Source organism: Electrophorus electricus, chromosome 4, assembly GCF_041902795.1.
Source record: "Electrophorus electricus isolate QZ-2024a chromosome 4, ASM4190279v1, whole genome shotgun sequence".
Classification (NCBI taxonomy): Eukaryota; Metazoa; Chordata; class Actinopteri; order Gymnotiformes; family Gymnotidae; genus Electrophorus; species Electrophorus electricus.
The window spans coordinates 22,145,345-22,161,923 of NC_137500.1; the positions used below are offsets into that span (position 1 = coordinate 22,145,345).

At 39.3% G+C, this 16,579-nt stretch overlaps 2 protein-coding genes and 3 non-coding genes across 6 annotated transcripts; all 5 read left to right on the forward strand.

Annotated features, from left to right (window-relative positions):
* The first annotated feature begins 310 nt into the window (after window positions 1–310).
* ppt2b (palmitoyl-protein thioesterase 2b) lies at window positions 311–9,567 on the forward strand. 2 transcript variants are annotated; one of them, XM_027028534.3, is made up of 8 exons: window positions 311–778; window positions 1,637–1,790; window positions 2,147–2,242; window positions 2,503–2,610; window positions 3,197–3,280; window positions 3,633–3,717; window positions 3,808–3,862; window positions 6,480–7,430. In XM_027028534.3, exons 1-8 carry the CDS (start codon window positions 596–598, stop codon window positions 6,642–6,644), a joined length of 930 nt encoding a protein of 309 aa, XP_026884335.2. In that variant the 5' UTR covers window positions 311–595; the 3' UTR covers window positions 6,645–7,430. The 2 variants fall into 2 exon arrangements, with proteins under 2 accessions (XP_026884335.2, XP_026884336.2); XM_027028535.3 differs by lacking the exon at window positions 6,480–7,430 and adding an exon at window positions 7,435–9,567 and having other exon boundaries at window positions 312–778.
* An 802-nt stretch (window positions 9,568–10,369) lies between these two features.
* Window positions 10,370–16,523, forward strand: LOC113589072 (small ribosomal subunit protein uS7). Its single transcript, XM_027028530.3, has 6 exons — window positions 10,370–10,522; window positions 11,876–11,981; window positions 12,446–12,655; window positions 13,344–13,472; window positions 15,799–15,897; window positions 16,404–16,523. Exons 2-6 carry the CDS (start codon window positions 11,877–11,879, stop codon window positions 16,470–16,472), a joined length of 612 nt encoding a protein of 203 aa, XP_026884331.1. The 5' UTR covers window positions 10,370–10,522; window position 11,876; the 3' UTR covers window positions 16,473–16,523.
* LOC113589077 (small nucleolar RNA SNORA3/SNORA45 family) lies at window positions 11,665–11,797 on the forward strand. The gene has a single exon (XR_003411910.1). It is a non-coding gene; the product is annotated as a small nucleolar RNA SNORA3/SNORA45 family (small nucleolar RNA).
* LOC113589079 (small nucleolar RNA SNORA3/SNORA45 family) lies at window positions 13,042–13,174 on the forward strand. The gene has a single exon (XR_003411912.1). It is a non-coding gene; the product is annotated as a small nucleolar RNA SNORA3/SNORA45 family (small nucleolar RNA).
* Window positions 16,196–16,328, forward strand: LOC113589078 (small nucleolar RNA SNORA3/SNORA45 family). The gene has a single exon (XR_003411911.1). It is a non-coding gene; the product is annotated as a small nucleolar RNA SNORA3/SNORA45 family (small nucleolar RNA).
* Window positions 16,524–16,579: the final 56 nt, after the last annotated feature.

Here is a 16,579-nt window from a genome sequence, read left to right on the forward strand (position 1 = left end):
AGATTATCTTTTTTTTTTTATTTAAGGTTTGTTGTCTTTCTTCTAACCACCGCCAAATGTGTCATATTAGACCTCATACCTGCTTTTATTTTCATTTATTTTAGGCTGTTATAGGTTATACTGTATGAGAAGTACACTTTACTGGTTATTTTATTTTAATTCAAGAATATGGAAACTATAGTTCATTAAAAACATGTATAATACAACTATGTCTGGTAGCTTCTTGATAATTACGGGGGTCTATGTTGTCACTTGTAAACCGGAAATGATGTATGCTGCCTGTATGTTTCATCTAGAGAATGTGACCGGAACAAATATAGTTACAGATGTGAAATGCATGGAAAGCAAGTTAATCACGTTTGTTAGTGTTAAGTAAACGTCTTTAGAATTCAGAAGTTATCAGCAAAACGTGTTAGTCTGATGAGGGTCTACCTACGACATAAAACAAACTGAAAGAAGACAGCAAACGACAACTTCCGATCGCTCCGTCAGACATTTGAGAAGCAAGCATTTGGAGCCGGTCTCAGTTTTAATTTTATGATTCGTTTTGAATTTGCTTTCAAGTCATTTTTTTTCTTTTACGTGTTTTAAAAATATGAGAAGGTGTTGTTGCACAAGAAGCCTTTCCCAAAGAAACTGCGGGCAGACCAGATTGTTGTGGACGTTACTTGGTTCTTGTTTTCTTTCCACAGTGTTTGGATATAAACCGGTGGTTGTTGTCCATGGATTGTTCGATAGTTCTGCTGATTTCACAGATTTAAACCAGTTCATCAATCAGGTACCTGGATAATTTCTTGACTTTGTGACTCTGAGTAGGGATATCCGTTTTGTTTGATTAACGATGCATTTGGGTTATTGTAGCCGCGTCTTTCTTCTTAATAATTTTCTTTTTCTAGCCAGCTATTTGCATAGTTTGCACAGCGTCGTCGAGTGCTGGTCTGTAAAAGCAGACCTCGATAACGAAAAGTATTTGCTTGAATTGTGTCGCAACGCTTCCGAACATTTTAGCATGACTGTATGTTGTTTCACCTAATTTAGATTAGATTAGATTTATAATAAAAAGTACCAGCAGTTATATTTTGGAATGTAGATGGACCGCGCGTGATAAGAGCGCTAAAGAAGAGAGAGAGAGAACTGTTGACTATTGTACAATGCCCTTGGCAGGCTCTTTAGTCCTCGGCCACAATACATTAGTAGACCGATAAAAGAGCTTTCTGTGAAGTCGAATAACTGGGTAATGAGTTATACGATGGAAATTAGCTACCGTGTGAATTACCCGGTCACGTGAGTTGCCAGAGTCCTAATACGACCCATTTAAATGGATAAGCAGCCCAAGGATGAAATGGAGATAAGTATACGTGAATTACACATTCCTGAGCAATTATTAGATAATTATGGTCCTGTAGCACTAATGTAAGTCTAAAATGCTCTTTTATCAAAATACACCCATAATTAAATGTTTGATTGTACTTTGTCATCGAGATGCTGCTATACTTGTTACTTAGTAGCTCATGAATAAGGTGGGTGTGAGATCATTTTGTTTTTGTGCTCTGTTGTCTACTAAACCCGAACAGCCCACTTCAGAAACCTGATGCATAATTATGGACACTAACCTCTACATATTTCTACCCCCCAGTCTCATCCTGGCACAAACGTGTCAGTCATTGACCTGTTTGATCGCTCTGCCAGCCTACTGCCGTTATGGAAACAGGTAGAGGGCTTCAAGGAGGCCATCTATCCCATAATGCAAAATTCAGCTGATGGGGTTAACCTCATCTGCTACTCCCAAGGTCTGTGTTCAGTATTCACCTCATACACTTATGAGTTATGTTAGTGGTAGTAGCTCAGTGGTTAAGGTACTTGACTTGGAATTGGAAGGTTGCTGGTTCAAGCCCCACCACTGCTAAGTTGCCACTGTTGGGGCCCCTTAGCAAGGCCCTTGACTCTCAAGTCATAATCGTAAGATGCTTTGGATAAAAAAGCGTCAACTAAATGTAAATATTCATATTGCCCAAGTTTTGTATTATTCTGACTATATGAAAATAAACGATATTTTGTCTATGTGCACTCTGTTGTTCTTACACTGTTTTTGAACCTTATGAGCTTAGCACACGCAAATCTCATTCTCTTACTGTCTCCCACGCAGGAGGGCTGATATGTAGAGGGATTCTTTCTGTCCTTCCTGATCACAATGTTCACTCTTTCATCTCACTCTCCTCACCTCAGGCTGGACAGTATGGGGGTCAGTTGTTTCTCTTCTCCTGTTGTGCTCTTGTGCACACTAGTGGAGACCTGTTCTAGTGTGTGCAATTCAGCTAACTGTCAAACCATTCATGTGGCTAATTAGGGCTGTTACGACACGGAAAACACTGAACTGTGCAGTGCCATGGTGTTAGGAGGGCTCACTGATCACACACACCAGTATGCACACTATAGTTTAGTTATGTGTTTCTCCTTATGTGTTTTCAATGCATTTGTGTGCTAACTGTCTTTGTGCAATAGACACAGACTACCTGAAGTACCTCTTTCCTAAGTTCGTCAAGTCGAATATTTATCGTGTCTGCTACACATCCCTGGGCCAGAGAATCTCCATCTGCAACTATTGGAATGGTGAGTGGACAGCTGTGGTGATAAACATCAACCTATAGGGCACTTAAGTTCTAGAATCTAGGCGTCAGAGAGAGACAGGGATCACAATGACACCTAGAGGATGGGATGTTACAGTGCTCAAGCATGCAGGACATAACATGACAAATTTTATTGTTTTGCATTCTTTTAACATGCTAACTGTGAAGCCCTATATGAATCAGCTGGAAAACACCAGTCTTGTGAGGACTGGGATTGATTTCCTGACTTTCCACATCCTCGTAATGCGCTTCTTTCTCTTAACATCAGTTTGTTCATGACAAGAATGCTCCCCAAAGCATCACAAGATGCTCATATGGGGGCTAACATGGTTCTAATCAGAAAAGTATCTTTAGTTAGTACAAATAGCTTTAAGTCCAAAAATACCCTTAAACCTCAGATACTGCCAGAAAAAAAGTGAGTGAAACCTAGACTGAGATGCAGTACAGTTTTATATAATGTTTTAAAATGGGAGACAATTTGAGTGCATTTACTAGATGTCTAAAGGAGATGTTTTATGAGTTTTCCTTTCTCCAGCTGTGCTTGTTTCTGTCTGCTGCTTCTCTCATAGACCCACATCACAGAGAAATGTATGTGAACAGCAGCGATTACCTGGCACTGTTGAACAATGAGAGACCCCATCCCAACTCCACTGGTAATCATACCCTAAGATGTTTATCTGTTCCAAAAATATCCTCTTGATGTTGGCTTCTCTTGATGAAGCATTGGTCTGATAGCATCACTGATCAAAGAGTTCTGAAGCTGCTAAATGTGGTAATATTGAAGGCCCCATTGTTTTTTCTTCACATTTTTCCATTGAAAAACTATTTTATGTATATTTTGTGTTGTTTAACACAGCTCAGTCTCAGTCCTTGTCACTGAAGGATCTTTAATCTTGAGAAACATTTTTATATTTACATTTAGATAAAGACTTGAGTTTTAGTATTGAGCTAAACCTTGTGTTTAACACTCAAAAATGTGACGTGTGGTGTCCTGTTCACATCCAGTGTGGAAAGAGAATTTCCTGCGCATCAAAAAGCTTGTCCTGATTGGTGGACCAGATGACGGCGTCATCATGCCATGGCAGTCAAGGTTAGCTGCTCACTTAATATTTTGTTGAGTAGGCTAGCACTTGACAGTACAGTACAAAGCCTGATATCTGTACATGTGGCTTTTTTGCAGTCATTTTGGCTTCTATGATGACAATGAGACAGTTGTGGAAATGAAGTATCAGGATGTAAGTAACTTATTTATTTATGGGGTAATTACTCATAACCCAGCCTAAAAGGAATGTGTGCAGCAGGTGAAGCTGTAGCTCTGAAGCTTAGTCTTGTGCATTTTTGTTGAGCTCTGAGGGCGTTTTCACACTAACTTTTTTCCCCTCGCTCCGCGAATTCGATACGCTTGGTCAAGTGTGAAAGCAGTTTTCGATCCCGAGAGTGGTGCAGAGTACAGATCTCTGGGCGTTCTGAAATCGATGATAGCGAACTCTACTGTGGTCTGCAGCAGATGTGGAAGCTATCCGCTCCCGGTGCCATGTGTGGTGCTGCGTGATTGGTTAATTTTGTAACGTGACTGTTTCGACTTATCGCGTTACTTCCCTTTTCAGGTTTTGTGTATTTTCTGAGCAAATAGACGCTTACTATCCAGACAAACTTTTAAAAATCTAATTTAGTTTTTTTGTACAGGATTATAGAGTATATTATACAAGAAAAAAAATCTGTATACATACAATACAACAAAAATTCTCATACGAGAACGGCTCCTTCTTGGCAGGTGCTCCTGCACGGCGAAATTCCATGCATCCTGAAAGCGATATTGCTTGCGTTTGTATCCAAGTAAAATAATAAAAGGCAGCAAACGGATGAAGCCTCTTCCTACCACTTTGCGAGCCTACGCACAGAAAAGTGACGTATGTAATTGCGCAATCAAGCCACAGTTCAGACAGAATACTGGGTGTATTCGGGGCAAGTGTGAAAACGCCCTGAGTCGTTAAACACAATTTTGACGAGGTTGGTGGAACAAAGTGATTGTTGATATGAATGTCAAACATAAAATAGTTTGGCTTAAACCCATGAAAAATAAACCATGTAAACCAAGTAATTTGCCATTTGCTAGCTGCTTTCCCTAACCTTCATAGCACACTCAGTGGGCCGCAACGTTTGTGTAAAAGTAGCTAAAGCTAGAATTCTCAAATCAGCAGTTTATTACTTACGTAATTTACAAAAGATGGTTCCTTACAGTACATTTGTTTATTCATTCAATTAATTAATTCGTCCGAAATATTTTAAGTAACGTAACTTAAGTCAGTCAATTTACTATAATACCTACTGCATAGATCCAAAAATGTAAAATGCCTCTGCCAGTAAACATGACGAGAAATCGCTCCGGTACAATTCCGTAATTCCGTAAAGAGATTTAGCATTTGGCCTGCAGTTGTCGGACAGACGTTCATGGTACAAATACAGTCTGTTCCTGTCTGATTAAACTGATTTGTCTGGTTAGTGACCAAACTAGTCAAGTCAAATTTATTTATATAGTGCTTTTTACAACAGATGTTGTCACAAAGCAGCTTTACAAATGTCCAAGTCCAAGCCCCCAGTGAGCAAGCCAAAGGTGACAGTGGCAAGAATAAACTCCCTAGAGCATGAGGAAGAAACCTTGAGAGGAACCAAATCTCAAAGGAGGGCCCATCATCCTCTGACAATCTAGTTAGCTTGTTTGGTACTTGGCAAATGTAGTAACCCAGATAACCAGTACATAATCATTTAGCTCTCCAGCCATATTAGGTTGTCATGTAGCCCACAAGGGTAAGGTAATTTAGGCTTTTTATAAAACTAATATAAGAGTCCCAGATTGTCATTCACGCAGATTATTTTTTTTATCTTTAAAAAAAAATAAATTAATTAAAAAAAAAAAAAAATAAATATATATATATATATATATATATATATATATATATATATATATACATATATATATTTATTTGGCACAAAGGACACTAATAGGTGTGGTATGTCTCTTCTTTTGTGATATCCACTTTTTTTTTTTTTTTTTTTTACTCGTGTGGTTAGAAAACATCTTGGAGATTGCAGAGTAATAAGTCACAGAACTCAAACTTGCTAAAAATGTCCCAGATTACTTAAATTCACCCTACTAATTATTTAAGAAAATAGTAACTTTTGGCTTCTTCAGATCATCCTCTCCCCTTTCTATGGTAGAAGTAATACAATATCACCCATCATACAATATCATCTTTAACATTGTTTTGGTATGCTCACACATTTTTTTAGCGAGTATAGTATGTAGCTTGTTATTGAATGTTTTTGGCTTCATGGATGTTTTGCACATATTTTGTGCAAGGAAGGACGGGGTGCAGTAATATCGTGGATATAGTTATATGGATTAATAGAAGCTTTGATGATTTTTAATAATCAAGTTACTTGAGTTTTTTGAGGAATTGTTTCAGCCCTAAGATGTATTGTATATGCAATTTTATAGATGTAATGCATGGATATTACGGATAAAAAGAAATACAATTATATAAAAAGCAAACTGTTTACAAGACTAAAGCATGTCTCTTTTGCCTTCCATTACCTTATAATCCATGTCTCTTCTTACTGAGATGATATTTAATGTGTTGGTCATCACCTGCTCGGTTCTCAGTGGTAAATCGCTGTTCTACCCCCTACACACCACACACACACCAGGCACTATGTGACCAGACAGAGAGACTACCTGTACTGCGGTTTGAATATACTGAAGCCTTAGAGTAATTAACTTTGTGAATTTAGAGAAGGCGAGTACTTTATTATTTGGTTATTATTTATTTTCTCCTTCTTGGTTTCTGTCAGGTTTCTGCTGCTCATTCTCCATTCCCAGACCCTGAATTTCCTTTACTTCATGGACAAGCTGGAAACGTCATCGTTTTTTGTTTTGTTTTTTTTAAGGAATGGATTAACAAACAAAACACCGTTATCACGGTTATGGCAGTGAATAGTGCTAAAACACCATCTTAGTTTGTCATGTAAAATGCTCTCACTAGAAGGCACGTAGACTGTTATCCTCAGTGAGTTATCAGAATGATAGTAATGGAAATCACACATTTGTGAGTTCATGGATATTTGCATTTGAATGTAATAGTTTTAATCATTAATGGGAAATAATTTCTGCTCACAGCAACTACAGTCATTTTCTTTTTAAACAGTGTGAAGTGTTTTCTCCTAGCTGTTAGATTTAGATGGAACTGGTCCCCCAATAATTCCTGTGAGCTACTCAAATGATATGTTGCGTTGGTTGGTGTGAGTAGTATTCCATCCAAGGTCGAAGTGAAACATAGGCCACTAGTTAAACTAGGGGTGTATAACCTGTTCATACTAGCCCAGCTGTTATCATGTGACCATTTTAGCAGATCACATGCACTGCACCTGCTGTGCTACTTTCAGGCTGGTTTGTGATTGTACCTAATTGGTTTCCTTAAATTTCTTCATTGATGTGTGATTCAACCTTTTTGTTGATATTGGCCATATTCTGATGCATGATATTGGATTGGTGCCATCTCTAGAACATGCTGGTGGTAATTATTTGCATCCAAGTCCACAGTGCTGCAAAAGAGACTTGTTCAAAGCAAGCTGCATGACAGTAACCCTTGTTTCCCCCCAGAGGCTACTAATAGCTTAGCATTTCTAAAATAGATATAAAATGCACAAAAAACATACAACTTGTATCCACTGGTTATGACTCACATGTAGCAGCCTTGCCAGTCGTTTTCATTTTTTGCATGCTTGTGCATGTGTGTTTATGTTGCAGGCATTCCTGAGAGATTTGTTCGGACTAAAGACTTTGTATGCTCGAGGGGATCTGGAGATGTGTTCAGTGCCTGGTGTGCAACATGTGTACTGGCACTCCAACGAAACGGTTTATAAAACCTGTATCGAGAAATGGCTGACATAAAAACACACACACAAGCGCACACATGCACATGTAGAGATGACTATTTTTAAACATATTGTTAATACTTTTATATCATTTCATATGGTATCATCAAGCGATAGTAAAGTTATACCTGCAGCCTGTTACGGTGAAGCTGATTATCAGCAACACAAGTGCAGTTTTGCTCATACAAAGTTTGTATCACCTTTAGATGACTTAGCCATGTTTTTTGTTGGATATGGTTTAAGGACTGATTTTAAGAGCAATAAGTAAAATTTTATCACTTAAATCTGAAAAAAAAAACATGAAATAAGATTAATAGAATTGAATGGTTATAGCTATGGATTATGTGTCAGCAAAATGGGTCCCAGTAGTCCAGGTTATTGGATTGGTATGGCTTTCCTCTAGTGGTAAGGCAGGTCCAGCCAGACTGTGGTTTGTTCCAGTTATAAAGCTGACCAGTCATCCAGCCCCCTTCACCATCTCAAATGCTACATATTGCTGGTTGAAGTCCCCACAGCAAATGAAAATTGTAGTTCTATTGTTAGTGTAGTTGAAATCATGCACTACAATTTTATTTTTACCTTTTATGTTTACACTTGGTAACTGTCTCAGAGAATGCTATGACAGACTACATGCAGATATATAAATGTAAGGAATGACACAAAGGCAGAAAATAAGATGAAAGGTTTGAAGGAAAATTAAAGTAGATGAATGGAATGAATGCTTGAGGACCATGGCAAAGTGTTAAGGCAGCATTCACATTAAATGTAAAAGGTGTGGCATACGTCTTTACCACACCATATTTAAGCCTCAGGTGTATGATGGATAGCAGTATTATGATTTATTTGTAAAGGGGAAAGAGGATTTTTTTACGGAAGTTTATTTTAACAGGGCTGAGTGCTCATGTCACAGTGGGTCAAATTCACAGAATATGAGAATAGTTTTTAAATAAACACTCATATTTTCAAAAGTATAAGCTGATGAGAAAGAGAAGAATAATGCACAAAACATTATACTAGATGTAATGCATAAGGTATTTCTGCCCCACTGAATTAAATTAGGGTTTTGTATGAAAACATCCATCATGCAGTATTGTGTGGAACCCTTAAAGGGATTCAGTGGGGAGGAGAGAGTATCAATTTTTACATTCAGAAGTTGCAAATGATGTTTTTCTTTAACTGTTTAGCTTGGCTTAAATTTTACTTTTATCTTGGCATAAAATAAGTCACATAGTGTTGCTTCTCAACCAACATATACCCCTACTGGCCAATGATTATAATGGCCATTAGCACTATATTTGGTCAATAAAAAGTTTGAGATCTCAGTTTTGAAAATGTTTTACATTTTGTAGCATGTTTGGCTCACCTGATTGCCATAATACCATAGCTGTAACAGTTAGTGTAACTTCAGGAAAGAGCCAGCTTCACTTGTATTGCAACTTCAACTGCTACTATGTTGCAGGTTTAGTTCACAAATGGTAGTTTTACAAGATAATAGAAAACATTGGCATCCTTTTAAGTGATCTGTAATATTGTATGTATTTTGAAGTGTGTTAGATTCTGTGTTTAACCTGAATTGAAAGGGAATGTTTTGACGAATACCAGAATGTATGCCTTATTTTAAAGAACTCAGTGTGGGGGCGGAGATATGCTGTTTTATTGTTCCATCTATTTAACCTGTTTTAACAGGAGGAATTAATATTGTTAATCAGTGTAATGGGGAATATTTCAAGGGATCTCTTTTAACCAAACTCCTAATTTTTAAATCTGGTCAGTTGCAGCATTCAGTTAAATCTGACTTGGTTGTTGAGTCCTCTGCTATTTTGGGCAGGCACACAAAATGAACAACATTTGTAATTTCCTCCTCTTTCAAACCAATGTGCTTTACAATTTTTCATAAGAAATTGAATTTTTCATCTGAAGGTCTGTGGATATATTTTGAATATTAAAACATCTTATGGAACATTGTCAATACAATTTTGATCAAATAAAATTCTGTTTTCAAAAAGATTGTCTGTCTTACTGATTTTCAGCATCATGCTTTACTGGTAGAAAGCTGCTTGCAGTGACCTGGGTTTTTCATGAGCACTGTGGTGGTAAGGTCTAACCTGTAATGAAAAAAAGTTTTAAAGTGATGGTATTTGATTTTGCTGTGGTCATCTGCATTTTAGAACAGAGTATGAGAACACATTCAGATTTACATGTGACCCCCCCCCCCCCCCCCCCCCAGAGGGTAAAAACCTTTCAGTCATCAAAGAGGTTTCTGTTAGTATGACTGACTGGTCTACAACTGGAAGTAGAGTTAAATTAGCAGGACCCCAAATCACTGAAGTGTTAAGATTGTTAAATTAAAGAGAGTGAGTGTGTGTGTTCAATGTAATGGTTGTTCTACCAATTAAACATCTTTGTTTTATGACTTTACTTTTGAGAAAGGCAGCCCTATTCAGTTATTACTGAGATTTATGTAGGGAGATGGGACTTGTATTAGTAATTTAAATAAATCTAAAAGTGTTGGAAAAACATCTTCAGGTTTATTAAAGATCAAGGTTCATGATTTGTTGACACTAATGTGCCAACACTCATAAATTCGGTTTTTTTTTGTGTGTGGTTTTTTTTTTTTTTTGTATTGTATTGTGTATGACGGGTACTGTCAAGCCATTTCATGTGAGCCTAAGCATAGCTGATCACAAGTTAATTAGATATTCCCTACTCCTTTTCTATGCATTGAACATCTGATTCAACTTATGAAGGGTCTGATAACTAGCTTAAGTTGGAGCACAGGATCTCTAAGACTGGAGCTCAGAAGCCCTGCCATGGAATATCCATGGAGAAACTACAGTTTCATAAAGCAGATGTACACGGGAAGTAAAAGATGACGTTTCCACCAACGAGGATGTAGGCGCCACACAGCAAAGACTGGCCCTTTTCGGTCTCTACCAAGTGCAGTGTGGGACTGTACACAAGTGAGTGAAAAATTGTATTTGAATTTGGCGTTTAAATATCCTAGAAGTAAAAACTGTTGTACGGTACACGTTTCTAAAATATCTGGTAAGATAACCGGAACTGCAGATGTGACAGATGGAGGTTTATATGCTAAAAAACATTTAATTCGTATCTCCTCTAAAGTGCCCATGTGTCGTCTATCGACGCTAGCTAGCTAACCGCTATGTGGCTAACCTAGCTAGATGGGTATTGGGCATGTTTTCAGAAGTCGAGCGTTGCTGCAATTAGTGTGTACACGCTTGTCGAAAGCTTTCCAAATGTGTTACAAATGTAATACATTGAATCGTTAAGTATTTAAGGAACGTGCTATTTTCGTGTTCCGTGATCCCTACCTTGCTAGTTAACGCTAACGTAGTGGCTTCCTTTCGGGTAGCTAAGCTAGCTCGCTGGCCTTATTTTGCGGCCTGTTGTATGGGCGTACATTTTGCTGTTCTTGCCGTCAGTTTTGGTGGATGGTAAGATGTGGTTGACGATAGCCTCATGTAAGCTAACGAACTGGTCGCTGGTCTTTGGTTAGTTCGGCAGGCTGTTTGTTAATTCATCACAAAGGGCCTGCAGTTTTTGGCAATTATGGTCGAGTCCCTCGACTGAAGTTGATTCCGTCTAGTTTACATGAAACGTCAAGTCGGTATTTCATAAGCGGACGAACAACGAAATAGAACATGCAGCTAGTCTACTTCCGGTCGATAAAGTGGAATTAAGGCGGGCTAGGTAATAACAATTGGCAAACTTGTAGGAATTGGTCGTTTAGTTAATTTGCTCCAAATTCTGTTTCTCATTAGGAATAGAGAATTAACTTAAGAAACAAACATAAAACGTGATTTCGTTTCAATGGCAACTCATTTTACCCGTGTTCCTCATTGGTACGTTTTTTAGCAACGACGTGTAATACATGCATGATCAATAGAAGAGGGCGGATTTGTTCTTAATACTATAGCAAGGCATGGTGAGGGTTATTCAAAGTTTGGCGTTTTTAAGTGCTATCAATTTACATTCCTAAATGCTAGTTTCCTCAGTCCTTTAATGCAAAACAAGTCTTTTTAAAGTCTGTCCTGACTTGTCTGGGTATGTTTTAAGAGGGGTCCTGTACCAGCTGTACACAAGCGAGACTAGAGTCACATCCTGACATTCCCCATTGCCCTGGTGTGCTGTAGTTCTCGCAGAACAGCTCTTCTCAGCTTATTCATTGACTGCAGCTTCCAATTGCTCAGTCAATCACCAGCTCAGAAACAACTCTTTATAGTGTAAATCTACATTATGAAATCTACATGGCTACCTGTGGAACTTTTATTTGAACGGTGCTCTGTCCTCAGGATGGCGGACTGGGAGACCGCGCCAGCTGTGGCTGAGACACCAGAGATCAAGTTGTTTGGGAAATGGAGCACAGATGATGTTCAGATCAATGACATCTCTCTACAGGTGAGTGCCCTGAATGCTGAAACAGTTGGTCAGAGAAATCTTCTTGTATTTTTTTAGTGTTGCATCCTCGCACCCTTCATTGTACTGATGTGCTATCGTTCTCGTAGAACAAACCATCTCATTCATTGGCTGCTGATTTCTGTTGCTGAACCAGATCAGCACAGAAACATTCCTAAGAACTCTTTCAAGCAGCTAAACCCATTTGAGCAATAGTGACCCTATATAGATTGGGCTTGTCTGTCCAGATAAAGCTTAAGGTGATGTTTTTTACCCTGTTAATATAAAAGGGTAAATGCACTGTAGAGTGGATGATGGTTAATTATAAACACTTCCACTAAAAGATTATTTAATTTTTCTTTATTAAAATGTCCTTTTTTCAAAGTATATGATGGCAGTTCATGAAGCTCTATGTAATAATCCACTGTCTTGCCCATAAAGCTGGATTTTTTTCCTTCACTGCTCAGGACTATATTGCCGTGAAGGAGAAGTACGCCAAGTACCTCCCACACTCTGGGGGGCGCTATGCTGCTAAACGCTTTCGTAAAGCACAGTGCCCCATCGTGGAGCGTCTGACCAACTCCATGATGATGCATGGCCGTAACAATGGCAAGAAGCTGATGACAGTGCGCATCGTTAAGCACGCATTCGAGATCATCCACCTGCTGACTGGCGAGGTCAGAACCCTCATGGAGCACATTTCAGACTGACCATGCCTGGTGCACCTAAATGCAGTACATCTTTTGTTTATTTTTTAAAGTGGTATAAATTAGGTATATAAACAAATTTATGGCTAGAGAAATTAAGGTTTCATGTATAATTCAGAGAAACTCTGCACTGGACAGATGTTTTGGAAAGATGCAGCATTACATAAACATGATCCACTGTCAATTTAATAGCATCATATAGGGGCTGTTACTGTTTCAAAGATTTATAAAAGTATAAATGCTGATTTATTAATTTATTTATTTATTGTGGTTGGAAGATGGTGCATTCATCCATTTTCAGTCTGAGATTCTGAGATTAATTTTGACTTATTTGCTTTAAATCTAAAAGTTCAGAGAGTGAGACTAGAGTCACATCTTGACATTCCTCATTGTCATGATGTGCTATTGTCCTCGCAGAGTAAACTTTCTCTGCATATTCATTGGCTGTTGCTTTCTATTGCTTGGCCAATCACCAGCTCAGAAACAGACTTCCCTCAGCTACATATCAAGTTAGGCTGCTACATTTTTCTTGTTAAAAAGATCTACCATTTATATATAGTAGGATGTGATTCTACAAAAATAACCTTTGGTGTTTTAAGATTCCTTGTGATATTGCAAATTCATCTACTTTCATGGTTTTCTTTGGTTTGTCTTGCAGAACCCACTGCAGGTGCTGGTGAATGCCATCATCAACAGTGGCCCCCGTGAGGACTCTACCCGTATCGGCCGTGCTGGTACAGTAAGGCGACAAGCTGTGGATGTGTCCCCGCTTCGCAGGGTCAACCAGGTGCATGTTACTACCTTTTATCAAATTCAGAACCACCCATGCGTGCATACAAATACACCCATAATACAGCATCTTCTTTTTGACAGTCACAGGGCACATGGCACTTTCTCTGTAGTCTCTACACTGAAAACATGTCTGCTTGAGAAGAGCCCAGATGAACTGAGCCAGCCTATTGTACTGGGGACACTTGATCAAATTGGGAACAGTGACACTTCTGTGTATGTAGCTCATCTGATCAGTACTGAGGTGATGGAAGTTCTGGGGTAGGGTGTTTCTGGACACGGCTCTGCATTTATGCTTCTATATCTAATCACAGATGCCTCTCTGTATCCTCTACTGGCTAATTTTGAGGTGCTAACAAAACTGTTTAGCCTTATTCTGATAGGTCCACAAATATTCAGTTACATCCTGGCACCAGTCATTGCCCTGGTGTGCTGTAGAATTTCAGTGCATATATTCTCTGCCAGTTCATTGGAGGTTTTTTCCAGTGCTTGGCCAGTAACAAACTCTGAAACAGAAACCTTATCTGTAACTGTCCACAGCTGCTATGGGGTGTGTCTTGCTTCTTTTCATATGTCAACACAGTTTCTTTATCACTAGTCTTGATGTCCTAAGGATGTTCAGTAGTAGGTTTGCAAATCTCAATTAAAAGCCATTTTACTACCCATTGTTTAAAGGTTTTTACGCCATGCTGCAGAGTGCCACCTCTCACTAATGACCACAGCTCTTTAATGCAGAACTGTTCATACCTGGTGAAATTAGGTGCTTCTATGTTGGGTTCAGTTAGGTTTGTGATTGTGCGTGTTATACGGAGTTTATTATGCATTGAGGTATGCGCTGTTTGAGTTGATGGTATATTGGAAAAAAGCTTCTCTGTAGATTGGTTCTTGTGATCCTCATTTGACCTGAGGGAAGTTGCTGGAACTGGTGATGACGGGGTGAGATAGGTCTACTCTGATTTTCTCCACCTGCCTCTTGATTCTGGAAGTGAGCAGATCTGGCAGCATAACACTAATGGTCTTCTCTGCAGACCTGATAATGCACTGCAGCCTGTTGGTCATGCTTGGTGGCTCAGCTACCCCACACAGTATGGATGTGGTGTTTACAGAATCTATGATGGCAGTGTAGATGCCCCCATAAGCTCTTGGGGCAGGTTGAACTTCCTCAGGTGACACAGAAATGACATCCTCTTCTGGGTTCTCTTGATCATGGAGCTGATGTTACTATCCACTTCACAACCCACTTCAGGTCCTTGGTGATTGTGGTACCCAGGAACCTGAAGGACTCCACTGTTCTGTCAAGGATGGGGAGTGTAGGGAGGGTCAGGGGACTTCTCCTGAAGTCCACTGTCATCACCAGTGTTTTCCATGTGTTCAGCTCCAGGTTATTGTGGATGCTCCAGTATTAAATGCCGAGCTGAAGTCCAAGAACAGAATTCTTTCATAAGTTCTTGGGTGTTCAAGGTGCTGAAGGATTAGGTGAAGCCCCATATTCACTTTGTCGTCCACTGACCTGTTGGCCCAGTATGCAAACTGCAGGGGGATCAGCAGGGGTGTTATGTCCTTCAGATGTGCCAGTACCAATCTCTCAAAGAATTTCATGACCACAGAAGTCAGAGCAACAGGTGTATATAGTCATTCAATTTTGTGATGGTGGCTTGCTTAGGTATAGTTGTGGAGCATTTGAAACAGGACAGTACTTCACACAACTCCAGTGATTTGTTCAAAATCTTTGTAAAGGGAGGTGCAAACTGGTCTGCGCAGGCCCACAGACGAGACGATGCAACTTCATCAGGGCAAGAATCTTCACTTTTCGTATTTTGAAGAGGCATCTCATCTTCCTCGCAGATCTTCAAGGCAGGCTGAGTGGGTAGCTTAGTGTTGAGGGGTGGGTTGTGGTTGAATAGGTGTGTGGTGCTGGGCTTTTCCAACCTGCAGTAGAATGTGTTAAGGTCTTTAGCCAGCTGGTCATCACCCATTGTCTGGGAGGGTGACCTTTTGTAGCTGGTGATGTCCTGCAAGCTTTTCCAGATAGTTGATAGCTCGTTGGTGGGCATCATTCTACACAGTTTTTGAGTAGTTTTTCTTGGCCTCTGATTTCTTTATTCAGGGAATTCCTTGCTTGATTGTACAGTGACCAATCCCCACTTCTATATGATTTCTCCTTTGATCGGCACAGCTGTTTCATCTTGGCACAGGAACAAGACCATTGCTATTTAACTGAATAGCACTGTCACTTACTACGGGAGGTAGTTTAGGAATACATGGCAAACTTAAAACAGTATCTATTTTGTTGTTAATGGACTGTGTGTGTGTGTGTCTGTTAGGCCATCTGGCTGCTGTGTACGGGGGCGAGAGAGGCTGCTTTCAGGAACATTAAAACCATTGCTGAATGTTTGGCAGATGAGCTCATCAACGCTGCAAAGGTAATGGACCACACAACATTTATACTGACTACTTTTCTGACGCCAGAGATTCTGAACAGTTCATTAAAGAACACAGCACAGTGAAGTTGACAAAGCTTAACAATACTTAGGCAAAATGCATTATGATGTGATGCAGAATGCAGTCTCCTGGTTCCAACCGTCAGACACTGGAACTTGTGCCTGCTTTATTAACAGTATATAAAAACATAGATGAATGTCTATAGATGTTATGAAGAAACTATATTGTTTGGATAGAATAGGTTGAAATCATAGCAGTCTAACTGGAGCTTGTCCAGAGAGCGAGACTAGAGTCACATCTCGATGTCCTTCGTTGTCCTGGTGTGCTATAGTCTTCGCAGAGCAAATGTTCTCTGCTTATTCATTGGCTGCTGCATTCCATTGCTTAGCCAATCACCAGCTCAGAAACATACTCTGTTGTGATTTATTTTAATACCTGGAGAATGAGTTGTTTTATCTTTCAAAATGTCTTCTTATTTTGTTCTCAGGGTTCATCAAACTCCTATGCCATCAAGAAAAAGGATGAGCTGGAGAGAGTGGCCAAATCCAACCGTTAAAATATCTGTTGCTTTCTACAAAAGGATGAAATAAATTTTAAACAAACTTCAGTTGGTCGCATTTGGGTCACTTGTCTTGGGCCAGATCTGATATTCAGTTGAAAATG

What these genes read in the sequence shown, in the direction of transcription:
- ppt2b (XM_027028534.3), top strand. Translation starts at nt 596, where the DNA reads ATGAGAAGGTGTTGTTGCACAAGAAGCCTTTCCCAAAGAAACTGCGGG. An exon ending in CCTCATCTGCTACTCCCAAG is followed by an intron (nt 1,791 to 2,146) that starts GTCTGTGTTCAG and finishes TCTCCCACGCAG; the next exon opens with GAGGGCTGATATGTAGAGGG. An exon ending in ACCCCATCCCAACTCCACTG is followed by an intron (nt 3,281 to 3,632) that starts GTAATCATACCC and finishes GTTCACATCCAG; the next exon opens with TGTGGAAAGAGAATTTCCTG.
- LOC113589072 (XM_027028530.3), top strand. Translation starts at nt 11,877, where the DNA reads ATGGCGGACTGGGAGACCGCGCCAGCTGTGGCTGAGACACCAGAGATC. An exon ending in TCAATGACATCTCTCTACAG is followed by an intron (nt 11,982 to 12,445) that starts GTGAGTGCCCTG and finishes TTCACTGCTCAG; the next exon opens with GACTATATTGCCGTGAAGGA. An exon ending in AGCTCATCAACGCTGCAAAG is followed by an intron (nt 15,898 to 16,403) that starts GTAATGGACCAC and finishes TTTTGTTCTCAG; the next exon opens with GGTTCATCAAACTCCTATGC.